This window comes from Myxocyprinus asiaticus, chromosome 9, assembly GCF_019703515.2.
Source record: "Myxocyprinus asiaticus isolate MX2 ecotype Aquarium Trade chromosome 9, UBuf_Myxa_2, whole genome shotgun sequence".
In the NCBI taxonomy this organism is placed as follows: domain Eukaryota; kingdom Metazoa; phylum Chordata; class Actinopteri; order Cypriniformes; family Catostomidae; genus Myxocyprinus; species Myxocyprinus asiaticus.
In genome coordinates, this window is record NC_059352.1 from 39,423,210 (window position 1) to 39,440,455 (window position 17,246).

At 38.1% G+C, this 17,246-nt stretch overlaps 1 protein-coding gene across 3 annotated transcripts; it reads right to left on the minus strand.

Annotated features, from left to right (window-relative positions):
* Positions 1-969: 969 nt before the first annotated feature.
* ino80db (INO80 complex subunit Db) lies at positions 970-17,166 on the minus strand. 3 transcript variants are annotated; one of them, XM_051706233.1, is made up of 10 exons: positions 16,272-17,166; positions 14,401-14,647; positions 13,585-14,297; positions 13,403-13,502; positions 10,145-10,357; positions 9,912-10,021; positions 9,603-9,736; positions 9,285-9,517; positions 9,044-9,201; positions 970-3,110 (listed from the first exon to the last, which is right to left on the minus strand). In XM_051706233.1, the coding sequence occupies exons 2-10, from the start codon at positions 14,616-14,618 to the stop codon at positions 2,347-2,349; spliced, it is 2,643 nt and encodes an 880-aa protein (XP_051562193.1). In that variant the 5' UTR covers positions 14,619-14,647; positions 16,272-17,166; the 3' UTR covers positions 970-2,346. The 3 variants fall into 3 exon arrangements, with proteins under 3 accessions (XP_051562193.1, XP_051562190.1, XP_051562191.1); XM_051706230.1 differs by having other exon boundaries at positions 15,953-17,166; XM_051706231.1 differs by having other exon boundaries at positions 15,094-17,166.
* Positions 17,167-17,246: the final 80 nt, after the last annotated feature.

The following is a 17,246-nucleotide window of genomic DNA, read 5'->3' on the forward strand; positions in this document are numbered from 1 at the left end:
AAAATCTACTCGTGTCGATCAGTTTATTCTTACGCCACTGATGACCTTAGACTGATAAAGTCGTTTAATGCATTTACATGACCACACACATTGTCTGCTTATTAAGCATAACTGGTTTAAGAAAAAAATGTGCATGTGAACACGCTCAGTGATCAACTCCTGAAAACAGAGAACAAATCAAATACGGCGACACGTCAATAAAATCTTGCGAATTACATGACCAAGCGTCATGACACAAGAACCAATGAGATTTGATGTTACTGATGTGTTTAATCATTAAACAGTGATCAAATGCCTTTAGAAGACTGTGAAAGATAATGTGGAGATCAACTGAGCAGGGAGAATAATTAATAGTAAAAATGTACTAAAATATTGAGGTTTCTCACCCACACCTATCAGATTGCCGGAGTTATAAGGATTACTTTTATGCGGACCTGTGTGATTTTTGGAGCTACAACATTTTGGCACCTATTCACTTGCATTGTATGGACCTACAGAGCTGAGATATTCTCCTAAACATCTTCATTTGTGTTCTGCTGAAGAAAGAAAGACATACACATCCAGGTTTGCATAAAGGTCAGTAAATGATAAGAGAATTTTCATTTTTGGGTGAAGTATTCCTTTAAGCTTTAAAGTGAGTCACTGTCAATTGCTGTTATTGAAATAAGCAAACAGAACATCATTTAAAATGTCTCCTTTTGTGTTCTGCAGAAAGAAGGTCATGTGGGGGAGTAAATCGTGACTTTCAAGAACTTTCATTTTTGAGTGAATTATTCCATTAATGTTTAGTAAACCAGCCATAGGACTTAAAAGTTATCTTTGTGCCTGATTATATGTAATTTGTAGTTGCACAAAGAATGACATGATCCATATAATACACCCTCTAAGTGTTATCACAATGTCTACTTTGCAACACAAAACTTGCAAATTGCTGTTGACAGCACTGAAATAATGAGCTAACACAATGTCTTGGTCATAGCAGTTTTATTTCACACATTTCAAATAAAACAAATAGAATCTCTTACACTTTTTCTACACACACGCCCACATCCAAGCACTTTAGTAACAAAAGTAAACATGTCAATACATAAAAATACCTTGAACAAATAAAAGGACCATAACATTTTAACTGGTTATAATAAACATATATATTTTTTTGACTTAATACATTCAGTGAATACAAGTATAAAAGTATATGAGACGACTCTCTGTGTGCAAGGATATCATCTGTCTGTATGCCTGTTGGTAGAAGCAGCATTATCTGGTACAACAGCAAGTCTACCCAAACCTTAATTCTATATCATTATTAAATGTTCACTGTTCTCTTTAAAAGCTGAATTGTCCAAACATAATTTCAGTATACTGGTTCAGTTAGATAATAGATATTTTTCTGATGTGGACATAAAAAGAGGCTTTCTTGTAAGTCGCTTTGGTAAGAAAGCATCTGCAAACAACATGAAAGTGAGAATGCAAATGTAGACTTGGCATGACACGAGGGTAAAGGCTTCAAACTACTCTCTTTAAAAGCCAAGATAAGAGTAACTAACTATAGCTTTACACCATATACTGTATTTCCCACAACTGCTCTCACTTCAGCTAAAGGCCTTACACAGGAGCACATCAAACACTCAGAAGTTTAACACCCTCAAGTAACATTATGGTAACATGAATTACCTACATGAAGTCAATAATAGGGACTCTTGATGTAAATGCCACTTTTTATGTACGGGAGTGCGATTTCGTGCATTTACAGGTTTTTAGTAAGTGACAATGCAATGTGTAATGTTTTGTAGATTTGCAATACACTAATTATAAAGGTGTTTCATTGCTTTTATGGCAGACACTTAGAGCAAGACCCCATATTTTAATGGCTACTAAAAGCATATAAACACCATCTGCCTAAACAATGAGATTTTTAACCATCACACGGGACAAAATAGTGATACAACCGTGACACCTTTCCCCTTTTGTTTGCCACTAACAAACCCAGTTATCGTTAAACAGCAACCACATTTTCACCAGTTACCACACATTTTCACTCATCAATAATACTAGTTGTGCAGACTGCTACTCTATAAATATATTAAATATGCATTTAGGGATACAAGTGATATTAATGGCTAAAATCCATCTAGTTATCAGTTTGCTTTATAAAAAGCAACTATTTTAAGCAGATAAGGAAATGAATTGCTTAATGTCCTTTATGTGTAAGGGAAAAAATATGCAGAGGTTGGGGGACTGAGTGACCCTTACATTTGGAAAGAAAAAATAAATAAAAAAAATCACCTGCAACATGTTCCCTGAATACTGTAACTAGCAATTTGGAAAATTGGTTCTGCCTACAATTTAGGCCTGGTCCATAGGTGGTGCAGGTGTACTGTGGTGCGGCTGTAAGTCTGCTGGGATCCCACAGTGGTTGAACAGTGGGGGGAGAAGGTGCTTGCTTTGGGTGGGGCAGAGGAGCTCCGACGTTGGTGACGAGAGGGAGGATGCAGGTGTGGAGAGAGTGACAGGGACAGTCTGGCTGCTCTGAGGTAAAGCAGAAAGGCCAGAACTGGGTTGGCAGGGGTTTAAGGGCACAGGGGTCAAAGGTGTTGAAAGGGCTGTGGACATCTGTAAGCTGTCAGTGGCAATAAGACTGTGAAACTGAGAGGGGTCACTGAGGGGAAGGGTGAGAACGCCCCAGGAGCCATGAGAGATGTCCTCATCCTTGCCAAGGGGCAGATCACCAAGATCTACTGTGGCATCACCCATCTTAGCTAGGAGATGAGGTTGTCTCTTTGGGTATGTGCTGTCTGTGAGATGGCCCACAGAGGACGGGGGAGTGAGAGGGGGTTGTGGTGACAGAGGTGATGGGGGAAAAGTGTCTTCAGAAGTGGGGAGCAGACTGGGGTCCAGCTCCAGGCTGGAAAGAGTTTCAGCAGATAACCGTGCACTGAGCAGATCCACAACTCCCCCCGGCATGCTACGACAATCTGCCCCTTCTACAGGACCAAGCTCAGCTATTCCACTAAGACATGCAAGGGATTCGGGGTACGAGCTCATGGCCTGCAGAACACGAACCAGTTCTTCAGCTTCCTCAGAGGTGGGCAACAGCTCACTACTTTTACCTATACAACAAACAAATATTAAGTAAGAATATAAATGTACTGTAATTACTGTATGCAGACATTAAAGGGATAGTTCACCCAAAAATTTAAATTCTCTCATCATTTACTCACTTTCATGTCATCCCAGATGTGTATGACTTTCTTCTGCTGAACACAAACGAAGATTTTTAGAAGAATATTTCAGCTCTGTAGGTCCTTTCAATGCAAGTGAATGACCTGACCTTTGAAGCTCCAAAAATCACACAAAGGCAGCATAAAGGTAATCCATATGACTCCAGTGGTTTAATATATGAAGTGATGCAATCACTTTGGGTGAGAACAGATCAATATTTGAAACCTTTTTCACTTTAAATCTCCACTTTCTCAGAATGTTAAAGTGATTTATAATAAAAAAGGACTTAAGGATTGATCTGATTCTCACTCACACTTTTTACACAATTTAAACACTGGAGTCATATGAATTACTGTTATGCTGTCTTTATGTGATTTTTGGACCTTGAAAGGTCTAGTCACCATTCACTTGCATTGTATGGACCTACAAAGCTGAAATATTCTTCTAAAAATCTTTGCTTGTGTTCTGCAGAAGAAAGAAAGTCATACACATCTGGGATGACATTAAAGTGACTAAATGATAAGAGAATTTTTGCTTTTGGGTGAACTATACCTTTAAATAAAAATGTATAAAATGTATAGTTCCGGTCTTGGATGCCGATTGGCAGTGCTGGGCGGATTACTTGTGAACTGTAATCAGGTACTGATTACAAATTACATGACAAAAAATGCAATTAGTATCGTAATCTCATAGATTACATTTGAGGTAATCTAATCTGATTACTTCTGGATTACTTTCAACCTTATTTTATTTTATGTCACATGCATTTGAATAGGATAATCATTTTAACATAAAAATACAAAGAGGAAGAAAATGTATTCCGTTATTACTAACAAAAAGAGCCCCTTATGACAATTTTAAAAATTGCATTAAACATTACATGAATTAAATAAACATTGAATCTAACAGCAAATACAATACATGGCCAAAGTTTATAATAAAAAAAAACAGACATCAAGTTCATTTTAAGTGAATAAAACAATAGCAGCATTACTAAAATTAATGATCATAAAATCAATATAAAACGATCATAAAATGAATGAAAATTAATGACCATAAAATCAAGTCACGACATTGCCTAGGTCAAAGCTTTCATCTAAAAACTCTGAAAAACGTTTAACCCTTACTGTTTACTGATAGTCCATCGCCTATTCTGAAGACGATGTGCAAGAAATTATCTTTTGAACAGCAAGAATATTCTAAAAGAGCAGAATATTTTAAAACAGCAGAGTTCCACCGAGTCACACAAGGAACAATTGTGTCAAGTTTTATGTCAAGTTTCATGCAGTGGATTCCACTGCATCAGCAGCAACAGCAGAGCGATGGGCTTTATTCCATATTGCTGCATATTTTGCAGTTGAACTATTGTGTACCCTGTGAGCAGGAGCAATTGAGTTCAAAGTGTGAGCTGCACACCATTTTTTAATTTTAAAAAAAATATATCTAGTTAATTTTAGGTGCATAAAAACAATAGAAACAGTAATGAACCTGAAATCAACAGCACTGACATTGCTAGGTCAAAGCTAACAGCTCAAAAATCTGACACATTTATTTTTAACCCTTACTACTTAGTAATAGTCCATCATCTATTCCTTAGCTGAGGTGCATATCTTACTGTTGTAACATAAAAGGAACACATACGAAGATGTTCATCTGTGAGACTATTGCACTTTGGGGTAAAAATATGATTATATTGATATGAAAATGATTAAAAAAAAATATCAATTTACTGCCGTTGCCTTGCTAATATGTAATCATGTAATCTATAAAAGGTAGTCTGATTACAAGTATTTTAAAATGTAATTTAATCCAATGACAAGTACTTGATTTTTGTAATCTGATTATGTAATCCAGATTACATGCAATCTGTTACTACCCAGCACTGCTGACTGGTCAGTATACTAACAGCTATGATATACAGTTGTGCTCAAAAGTTTGCATACCCTGGCAGAAATTGTGAAATTTTGGCATTGATTTTGAAAATAGGACTGATCATGCAAAAAAACTGTCTTTTATTTAAGGATAGTGGTCATATGAAGCCATTTATTATCACATAGTTGTCTGGCTCCTTTTTTAAATCATAATGATAACAGAAATCACCCAAATGGCCCTGATCAAAAGTTTACATATCTTTGAATGTTTGGCCTTGTTACAGACACACAAGGTGACACTCACAGGTTTAAATGGCAAATAAAGGTTAATTTCCCACACCTGTGGCTTTTTAAATTGCAATTAGTGTCTGTGTATTAATAGTCAATGAGTTTGTTAGCTCTCACGTGGATGCACTGAGCAGGCTAGATACTGAGCCATGGGGAGCAGAAAAGAACTGTCAAAAGACCTGCGTAACAAGGTAATGGAACTTTATAAAGATGGAAAAGGATATAAAAAGATATCCAAAGCCTTGAAAATGCCAGTCAGTACTGTTCAATCACTTATTAAGAAGCGGAAAATTCAGGAATCTCTTGATACCAAGCCAAGGTCAGGTAGACCAAGAAAGATTTCAGCCACAACTGCCAGAAGAATTGTTCGGGATACAAAGAAAAACCCACAGGTAACCTCAGGAGAAATACAGACTGCTCTGGAAAAAGACAGTGTGGTTGTTTCAAGGAGCACAATACTTGTTGACCCCTCTCCAAACATAGTGCTTATGGTCGTGACCATAAAGCTCTATTTTGGTCTCGTCACTCCATTACAGTGTGCCAGAAGCTGTGAGGCGTGTCAAGGTGTTGTCGGGCATATTGTAACCGGGATTTTTTGTGTCATTGGCTTCTTTCTGGCAACTCGACCATGCAGCTAATTTTTATTCAAGTATCGTCATATTGTTCTCCTTGAAACAACCACACTGTCTTTTTCCAGAGCAGCCTGTATTTCTCCTGAGGTTACCTGTGGGTTTTTCTTTGTATCCCGAACAATTCTTCTGGCAGTTGTGGCTGAAATCTTTCTTGGTCTACCGGACCTTGGCTTGGTATCAAGAGATCCCTGAATTTTCCACTTCTTAAGTGATTGAACATTACTGACTGACATTTTCAAGGCTTTGGATATCTTTTTATATCCTTTTCCATCTTTATAAAGTTCCATTACCTTGTTACACAGGTCTTTTGACAGTTCTTTTCTGCTCCCCATGGCTCAGTATCTAGCTTGCTCAGTGCATCCGTGTGAGAGCTAACAAACTCATTGACTATTTATACACAGACACTAATTGCAATTTAAAAAGCCACAGGTGTGGGAAATTAACCTTTAATTGCCATTTAAACCTGTGTGTGTTTCACCTTGTGTGTCTGTAACAAGGCCAAACATTCAAGGGTATGTAAACTTTTGATCAGGGCCATTTGGGTGATTTCTGTTACCATTATGATTTAAAAAGGAGCCAAACAACTATGTGATAATAAATGGCTTCATATGATCACTATCCTTAAATAAAAGACTTTTAATTAATTTTTTTGCATGATCAGTCCTATTTTCAAAATCAATGCCAAAATTTCACAATTTCTGCCAGGGTATGCAAACTTTTGAGCACAACTGTATATATATATATATATATATATATATAATGTATACCATAGCCAAATACATTTAAACTCAGTTTTTCACAATTCCTGACATTTAAAGAAAACATTCCCTGTTTTAGGTCAGTTAGGATCACTACTTTATTTTAAGAATGTAAAATGTCAGAATAATATTAGAGAGAATGATTTATTAAACTTTTCTTTCTTTCATCACATTCCCAGTGGGTCAGAACTTTACATACACTTAGGCTGAAGTCATTAAAACTAATTTTTTAACCACTCCACAGATTCCATATTAGCAAACTATAATTTTTGCAAGTCATTTAGGACATCTATTTTGTGCATGACATGAGTAATTTTTCCAACAATTCTTTACAGACAGATTGTTTCACTTTTAATTGACTATATCACAATTCCAGTGGGTCAGAAGTTTACATACACTAAGTTAACTGTGCCTTTAAGCAGCTTGGGAAATTCCAGAAAATGATATCAAGCCTTTTGACAATTAGCTTCTGACAGGAGGTGTACCTGTGGATGTATTTTAAGGCCTCCTTCAAACTCAGTGCCTCTTTGCTTGAGATCATGATAAAATCAAAAAGAAATCAGCCAAGACCTCAGAAAAAAAATTATGGACCTCCACAAGTCTGGTTCATCCCTGGGAGTAATTTCCAAACACCTGAAGGTACCATGTTCATCTGTACAAACAATAGTACGCAAGTATAAACACAATGGGACACACCGCCATCATACCACTCAGGAAGGAGACGCATTCCGTCTCCTAGAGATGAACGTAGCTTGGTGCAAAAAGTGCAAATTAATCCTACAAAAAGAGATCCTAGAGTTTGCAACTGCACATGGGGACAAAGACCTAACTTTTTGGAGAAATTTCCTCTGGTATGATCAAACAAAAATGGAACTTTTTGGCCATAATGACCATTGTTATGTTTGAAAGAAAAAGGGTGAAGCTTGCAAACCGAAGAACACCATCCCAACTGTGAAGCATGGGGATGGCAGCATCATGTTGTGGGGGTGCTTTGCTGCAGGAGGGACTGGTGCACTTCACAAAATAGATGGCATCATGAGGAAGGAAAATTCTGTGGATATATTGAAGCAACATCTCAAGACATCAGCCATGAAGTTGCAAAAAAAAAAAGCTTGGTTGCAAATGGGTCTTCCAAATGGACAATGACCCCAAGCATACCTCCAAAGTTGTGGCAAAATGGCTTAAGGTCAACAAAGTCAAGGTATTGGAGTGCCCATCACAACTGACCTCAATCTGATAGAAAATGTGTAGGCAGAACTGAAAAGCATGTGGGAGCAAGGAGGCCTACAAACCTGACTCAGTTACACCAGTTCTGTCCAGAGGAATGGGCCAAAATTCCAGCAACTTATTTTGAGAAGCTTGTGGAAGGCTACCCAAAACGTTTGACCCAAGTTAAACAATTTAAAGGCAATGCTACCAAATACTAACAAAGTGTATGTACACTTCTGGCCCACTGGGAATGTGATGAAAGAAATAAAAGCTGAAATAAATCATTCTCTCTACTATTATTCTGACATTTCATATTCTTAAAATAAAGTAGTGATCCTAACTGACCTAAGACAGGGAATGTTTTCTACGATTAAATGTCAGGAATTGTAAAAAACTGAGTTTATATGTATTTGGCTAAGGTGTATGTAAACTTCTGACTTCAACTTTATATAACAGCTATTTATAACACCTGTTCAGCTTCTGTGTATATCACTGCTCAGCACCCATAGAGGCAAACAGTTAACCTTAGTTTACATGTCAGGGACTATATACAGTATACATTCAAGTGGAAGGATGGCTTCATAAATTTGCAAAATAAAATTTTTCTTTTTTTAATGAAAAATTGTGTCCTAAATATTTTATGTAGTAACCAATATAATGCCCTTTAGTCGTGACTACATTCACTTGTCCCTAACTAAAATCAGGGGTTTAGGGGCGTTGCAATTTACCATATTGTAGGCTTTACAAGAGTTATCTTGTAATGTTGGATATAACTTTACACAGATAAAGCAATTTTATCACATTAAAATCATGTTAACACGTACAATGTTTATGTCTTGCGGCTATACTTTTGAAACAGTGTTTATTTTGATGTCTATGGACTGGCCCCATTCACTTCCATTCTAAGAGTCTTACTGTAACCTGTAAACTTTTTTTTTTTGTGTGATTTTTTTTTAAATAAACAAGGGACGAGTCGAAATTATTTTTTTGGTTATCAAAATTATACCACAAATGGTGTCGAATGAGCTTGTATTGAACATTCCCTTAATTAAAGCACTTTTACCTTCAAAAAGATCAAAGTCCTGCAGATCATCCGGGAGTCGAGGGAGAACATCTGAGAAATCCTCCTGATTCAACACCAGGTCATGTGGAATGTCGCTGATGTCATTGGTGATGTCATCGGGAAATTCATCTGCACTTAGATCAGGAGTTAAAGGGCTCCTGCATACAACAAAGATGATGAGTGCACACATAAACACACACTCATACATTTACATACTCGCATGCACACACTAGGCTCTCACCTTATGCCAGAGGGCTGTGTGGGCAGGCACAAGATGGAAGGTATGCCCAGATTGCCCTGGGGCAATGCGGGGGGAATGGGTTTCTGTGGGCGCCGTGGTGCTCTCCTCTTGCCTTTCTTCTTATGTTTTTTACTGAGGGCTGGAGGCTTTGCTTTCTTCAGTGGCCTGTGCCGCTGAATCTGCTGGTGGTGGTGGTACGTTCTACGGCTGATGTCACCTCGAAGGAAATTGTCCTGCTCAAAAGACCATCAGTGCTATGTAAGTAACACTGTCCAGTTAATTAGCAAAAAAGTGTTTAACACAATGAAATAGTCTCACCATTTTCTTGGCGTGCTCATCACAAAGTGGCGTCTGATGTGTAATGTCAAAGACGGGGATGGAACACTGAGCTCCATCTGCAAAGCGAGCAGTACAGCTCGAAAACAGCTGCTGAGAACGGTTCTGAAGGATATCTACAGTGCCATTAAGGACACAACACAGGACATGCAGACAATCATAAAACTAAAGCAGATGGAGACACCATTTTGAATGTAGACAAACAGATGTTTCCCTTTCTGCTGTTTCACATGTACAGCTGACATGTTAGACTAATTCAAAGAATAACCACGCTAAACTTTGAGAGGATACGCTGAAAGCAGTGCCTGGTGAATGGTAAGGCTGAATTTCGGCACTCTCCACCTTTTACAACAGCCAAACACAACCCTGAGACTGCAACTCCAGCCAATGGTCCTGCTGTGCTGTGGAGTCAAACATGTATAAAAATATTAGCATTTTTATTTACTAAAGGTGAGTGTACATATACTTCTGTGTCAAGTACTGAATGCTATCTCATTCATAACTAAGTTTTTGTTGTTTTTTACCTGGAGGGCGTGGAGGTCTCTGTACATTGTTCCTGAATAAGCTGTGCAGTTTGATGAGGTTCCTCTTTTGCTGCCCGCAGCAGAGATTTACGAAGGGCATGCTGGGATCTCCTCTCCCTCCTGAAGCCCCTTTGCTCCCTGCAAAGGTGCCTGTGTTTTTGTCTCAGGTATGAGCAGAAGCCAGCCACACGCTCAGCACGGGATCTGCTGGCACTGTCAGACGGGGGAAGAGAATTCTGTAGATCTTACCCTCAGATGATAACTAAAGCGATATTATATTCGGCACATGCTAATCTAGGTTGCTTACACCAAAACAGTTGTTGTTTAATTTTACATGAACATGTTCCATGTTCTCTCAAAGTTTTTGACACTTTACCTTTGACACTTTATGTAAATGACCTCTGTTATGATTGGCTAACCTCTTCATGGGTGAAATGAGTAACAATGCTCCAACCAAGTTGAATACTGTATAGGCATTGATGTGTAAACATGGGTGATCATATGTTAAGGTACTCATCTTTCTGATGTTGTTTTGCAATAAAGACTGGCTGTACATTATATGGCCTTTAACATGGGTACTTACCAAATAAATAAGTAAATGGACATTAAATATTGATTTGAGTTTAAATTATTTTATTATGTCAGATGAATGAGATCACAGAATGAGATTCACGTTAAACTAGAACAGCTATGTGGAAAATTTTTCCCCATTTTCACCCAATTTGGTGCACTTTTAAGTCCTCCTGGTCACGTAGTGATTCGCCTCAATCCGGGTGGCGGAGGATGAATCCCAGTTGCCTCCGCGTCTGAGACCATCAACCGGCGCATCTTATCACCTGGCTCGTTGAGAGCGTTGCCACGGAGACATAGAGTGTGTGGAGGCTTCACGCCATCCACCAACTCACCACGCGCCCCACGGCACTGAGAGCGAACCACATTATAGCGACCACGAGGAGGTTACCCCATGTGACTATACCCTCCCTAGCAACCAGGCCAATTTGGTTGCTTTGGAGACCTGGTTGGAGTCACTCAGCACACCCTGGGATTCTAACTAGCGAACTCCAGGGGTGGTAGCCAGCGTCTTTTACCACTGAGCTACCCAGGCCCCCGACAAAGTTTTTTTTTAAATTATTATTATTTCATCAACGATAACAAATACGAGATGAAAAAGACTCCTCATGACGATAATTAAACTATTTTATTACAGCATACTATAAAAATAGTAGAAAGGTAAAAACAGAAGAATAAATATCTAGAGAAACATCTGTTTATAGAAGAAGATACTGGATATGGATTCGTCTAATCCAATAATCCAGTATGTTGAGTATTTCCCCGCTTGAGCTGCGTGAGTTGAATACGCTGAACACTAGCAAAATGAACCGCTGTAAAACGGGTTAATTACCTCAATCAAATGCATCCTATTTGTACATAAGATTAATCACTATATCCACAACATATACTGTATGTAATATTACAACTTACATCTGCAAAGACAATGAAGCGAATGAACAGGTTAACTCAAAGTAAGTTAATATGCGTAACTTGCTTTGTGTTATTTGCGTTGTGAATACGCTGTTTCAGTAAAAAACACGCTTAGCTAATAATTCATTTTATTCATTATATGCTATTATTTCAGGAGCTCAGGTTTTTACAACAAGGACAGTTGTACAGTATTTTGTATCTTTTATGTTTCATACATGTTTAAATTAAGAAAATGTTTATAATTTTTTTTCTATTTATTATTTGACTACAGTTTGTTCTGTTACAGTTTGACACACGTTTTAGTTATTTTGCACATTAATATCAACTAAAATATTTTATTTACATTGACTAAACTTATGACATTTTAGTCTGAGTAAAACTGACTAAAATTAATGAATATGACATGACAAAATATTGACTAACTTTAAAGGACATTTTTGTCAAAAGATAAACTAAAACAATTTTATTTTTTTTTAATTAACACTATTTTTATTAATAATCACAACATTAAAAACTTTCATTTGAAGCCAAAAAGCATTTTAAAATCAGACAAAAAGGTGAAGGTACAAGACTTGTGTACTTACAATCCCATGAAGCATTGCGACTGATGTAATCAAGTTAAAAAACTATGCAAATATATAAAACTATTGATTTTAAGTTGTTGATTATGAGTATAGAATCAATACATTTAAAGTGTAATGCAAAATATTCAGACATATACAAATATATCAATAGTTTGAGAGTGTAGGGTGACCGACGTTGCATCATGGAAGTGCTTTGTTTGGAGCAATTCTCTGATTAGTGGATTTTTTTCAAGGGTAGAGTTGTTCTTCACCAGGAATTCCGCTATTGACCTTATTCAAAAGGAGTGCCATTTTTGATAGGAATGTCAACAAAGCTGTTTATATGCTCTGTATAAGCGCAACAGACTGCTTCCAGAAGTAAAAATCCCATTCATTTATCCCATAGACAAACTGATTTTTAACTAAAACTATAAACCTTTAGAGGCAGACCTACCCTGAGCTCCGAGGTTGTTCATCGATTGTATATGCTTCCTTTGAAGCCTACTGTCTGCGTTATTTCAACTTCATTGTTTAAAAATCATTTTTGATAGCGGAATTCATGGTAAACAATTACATTACCCATGGTACAGCAGAGAAAGATCCACCAATCAGAGAACTGCGGCCAATGAAACCCGCGAAAGGTGCCTCAGAGCGAACGCCCACTCCGTCGATGCACTGTGAATGACGTAATCGAGTCGGTGTCTCTTCACCCATAATCTACTTATTTGTACATATCAGTAATATATATTGTTTCAAAACTTATAATTAACAACCTAAAATAAATAGTTATATATTTTTTCATAATTTTTTATTCAATGACATCATTCGCAATGCTTCATGGGATTGTAGTTTGTGCCCTCATGAAGGATGTTAAGTACAAAGAATTGTACCTTTGTCTTTTTGTCTGATTTTCAAATACTTTTTTGCCTCAAAACAAAGTTTGTGATGTTGTGATCCACTTCTGAGCTGGTTGGTTTGGTTCATGGCTTAAAAATTTTAGATTTTATGGAAAGTCTATGGAAGAAATGAATGGGGAAAATACTTCTGGAACCCAGATGGCTGAATAAGTGGACAGGCACTGTTGTGCTCTATTGACCAGTCAGAGTAAAGTATTTCAGAAAGCCATGTTATAATGTGAGTTAATCTTTGTGTGTGGCATTGCCATTAAAATAGGTGGTGGATGGATGATCTTTGGATTGACGGTTGACTCTACCTCTCATCAAAGTGCTTCTCTTGTAGTCTCTGGCACGGATATGACACTAGTTTCCCCAAGTCTCCATCCTCCTCTTCACTGTCTTCTGACCAGTCAAGTCCTAGAATACAAGCTGCGTAAGTGATGGAAAAAACTGCTAAAGTTACCCAATAATGTCAAAATCACAGGTTACAAATACATACCTAAATGTGGGTTCAGGTCTTGGTATCTCCTCTTGTGATGGTCCATCAATCTATGGAACTGCCCCAAACATGGAGCTTTTTGTTGCATTGCAAATGAATGCATTTTTATGAAATGTTTATGTTTGTCATCATGGCTACCTAGCATCCCTGTAGCTGCAGGGACAACCTTTTTGTCAAAGGTGTGATTAAGGTTCAGATTAGTTTTGTGGTCAGTTGGAGTTGGTTCTGCCAAGCCCTGGTGGCTGGCCTGAAGAGGTGTTGATGTTTTGAATAATGAACCTGACTGCAGTTTGGAGGTTTGTAGGGTTGGTGTACAAGGGGAGGAGGGAAGTAAAGGTGTTTGTGTGGTTCTTCCAGTCTGTGGAGGTGGGAGACAAGAACGTACATGGGTTGAAGAAAGAGGGGCCAGGTTCACTCTGTGGTCTTGCTGTTTCTGCTTATGATTCAGAGTTTGGCTTTCTTGGGGTTTCTTCAGGAATGTGCCCCTTGGTTTTAAAAAATGTTCTTCCCTGCAAAAGGAAAAAGGATCTGAGGGGAGTAGATAAGCCAGGGAGGATGGTGGGGATGTGGGTAAATGCTCAAGCCCGTTGTGGGCCTTCAGAGCTAGGGATGGAACGGTGATGTTGAGGGCCAAAGACTCTATGGCATCTTGTTTTTTCTTTCGGTCCTTCTTGGGAAGGACACCCATAACCTGAAGGTGACTGTTACAATACCTAAAAAAACACACACGCAGACTATGTTCAAAACCCACAAAGAAAACTCATTTCAGCACTCTAAATGTGCATCCAATTAATTTAAACATTCATAGAAACTTACTTCCGGTCATGAGCCTTCGGTATTGGGTTGGTGCACCGCTGGCTGTTGTACTTGGCTACATATTCACACTGCCTAAAGGGGGCACTCCGGTCCTCAAGCACATGACGGATACAGAAAGCATAACCGTTGAGTCTGCGTTGCTTGCAAAGCTTTGGACTGTATGAACACAGAGGCTTATGGTCCACCTCCGAGTAGTGGATGTGTTTGCCTTCATACATCCCAGGGCTGGAACTCTCTGGAACATCAGCTGAAGAAAAAAAAAAGTTACAATCATGTCACAACAATTCAAAGTATTGAGTCCGATTTTTAGCTTCTTCAGGAGTATGGGGAGAACAGCTAATAAGGCATAGTAATACTGTTTTTTGTATTATGACCATACTGCAAATGCAAAACTGAAAATGAGAGTCCTATATCTGTATAACATTCTGGGTTCCATTTTAGTGTTGTTGTTGTTGGAGTTTTTTCTTGTACAATTCTTGAAAGTGCACTTAATGCTTTCAGTGTAAAATTCATTCCACTACTCTAAATTACAAACAGGTCCAGCTGACCCAACAGCTCCCCTGACTACCCTGTACAGATTGTGGAAAGACATCATGATCATTGTCATTTAAAGGGCATATAAATCAAAGCTTTCATCTCTTACATTATTATTATTATTATTATGCTCTTTCTTAGTATTTTTCTTGCACTTACCAGGCTTTATACATACATATTGCTGAGACAACCAAACGGTTATAATGAATCATGCTTGCTTATGCCCATGTCAAGTGACGCCTCATTTAAAGTAGCTTTGAATATTTCTAGCAGCAACCTCCAACACCTAACAATCTGAACTCTGTATTTCAGAGCACTTATCGAAGTATATGTGTAGACTGCTCAGCATAGACAGCACAAAGCATTGAATATTAAAGTGACAGGCAATGGTTAAAGTAGCCCCTGATTCAAACAATCAATGATACTTGAGAAAATAGCTGTTGTAAGCAGAGCTTTTAACAGGTGAAGCACTTCTAAGTCAAACGGTGGCTTGTAAAAGTGCTTGGGCAGAGTACAATACGTTTGACATGCAAAGCAACTTTGAAAACGCAAGGGGACGGTGGACAACCCGCCTACTACTCTATCATATACTTGGGCAGCACTATCAGTTACTTTTGAGGCAAGGATTGAGCAAGTTGGGTGTTGCGCCTGAAGCAACCCTTTAATTATTTTGTAACAAAAGATAGGTTCAAAACTGTTCCAGCGGAAACAATGGAATGAAGCTTTTCTTTGTTGCGTTACAAAAATATATGGAACGTATTTTTCAACTTTTTAACGGTCGTCGAAAATGTTTATATAAGTGCGAGAAATTCGGGACTTATATTCCGGAAAATACCTGTCAAACGAAAATATGCGTCGTCGACGAACGGATACATTTAATAGTTTTTGTGTTTACTATTAATTGAGAAAACTGCATTACTTGCGTGCGTTTTATTGTAATAATATTACAATTAAGTACAGTACCAGGTGCCCATTTGAATTACAAATTTTCCTTTATTTCTGCGCAATTCGTAGTTACCGTTGGCCTGTGAAACCTCCCGAATCCCCGCAAGTCGGGTAACGACACACCCGCCTTGCCGTGCGTGATAAGCGGGCTTCCGCCTTTGCTTGAGTCCGGTGCTTCCCGTCCGCCGCACAGCCTCCGATCACTGCGCCATACGTTAGACAAGCTATGCTGATCTTCTCATACGGTCGACGGCTATTACTCTCAACGGGAATATTGCGCCTATACGTTTCCACTTTAAGCTTGCAGATGTTGTGTTTTAACGTGTGCGAATAATTTTATACGAAACCTACTGACATATCTTTGTCGCTTATTAAAATAAAACTAGCCGTACACAAGGAGAATGGGTGTTGGTTTTGTCATCGGATGCGAGGCTTCTTACAGCACAACTACAGGCACTGGGGGGACATGACAACAGCCAACTGTGCAACAACAACCTCTGCAACCATTTTGGAATTTAACTTCGTATGTTCATTGTCGGCATTTAGGATGGTGACAGAGGTTGCAAATACAAAACGTAGAGAGAAAATTTGAGTGGCCGGCTGTTAGAAGTGTTCAGAGCAGCGTGAAGTTTTATTTAATCCACTGCCTTTGATTTTAAGTTTGAGGGGATCTCCCACAAAGTCTTCCTACAGCCTCCTCTCACGCGTCTCATCCATGCCTGGAATGACATCACCAACTTCATATTCAGAGCAGTTATAATCACACGTGCGAAGATTTTTTTCCTGTCACATTTCCCCTTCACTTCAAATGGTAAATGTTACCAAGGCTACAAAGGTTGTGATATAAACTCGGAAGCATACTGGGAAGCAGATGTCAGTGGGTGTAAAGATATCTCAAAGTATTTCTTAAGTTGTCCCTTATCAGTCCCCTTCAGTGATGTCAGAAATGCATGGCCTTAAACATGACAATGTTGTAAAAAAAAAAAAAAAAAAATATATATATACAATGGTGATACCAACTTTAAGGCAGGTCTACAAGTTGATCATGCACATCTAGAAGTGTAAACCTTATTGTAATGCCACTATTAAGACATTTAATGTCATTTAACATGTATACACCGTAAAGAAAATGCAAACTTTTTTCTCAACAACTTAGAACACTTTAAAGTAGTCAAGTTATCTTTTAACATTTTTATATAATTTCATACCATCCTTTTATGGCAAGTTAAAGCAGGTTTTATGTTGTAATCAATGCAGCATTACAAATGAGATGGATAAAACTAATTAGATGCCTGTTTTAGAAAGCACTTTCCCTTACACTGCCATCCTAACTTTGAAATGATCCAAAACATAATACTGGGCTTTCT

What these genes read in the sequence shown, in the direction of transcription:
- ino80db (XM_051706233.1), bottom strand. Translation starts at nt 14,618, where the DNA reads ATGTATGAAGGCAAACACATCCACTACTCGGAGGTGGACCATAAGCCT. An exon ending in AGACCTGAACCCACATTTAG is followed by an intron (nt 13,503 to 13,584) that starts GTATGTATTTGT and finishes CTTGTATTCTAG; the next exon opens with GACTTGACTGGTCAGAAGAC. An exon ending in GGACTTTGATCTTTTTGAAG is followed by an intron (nt 3,111 to 9,043) that starts GTAAAAGTGCTT and finishes TTTGTTGTATAG; the next exon opens with GTAAAAGTAGTGAGCTGTTG.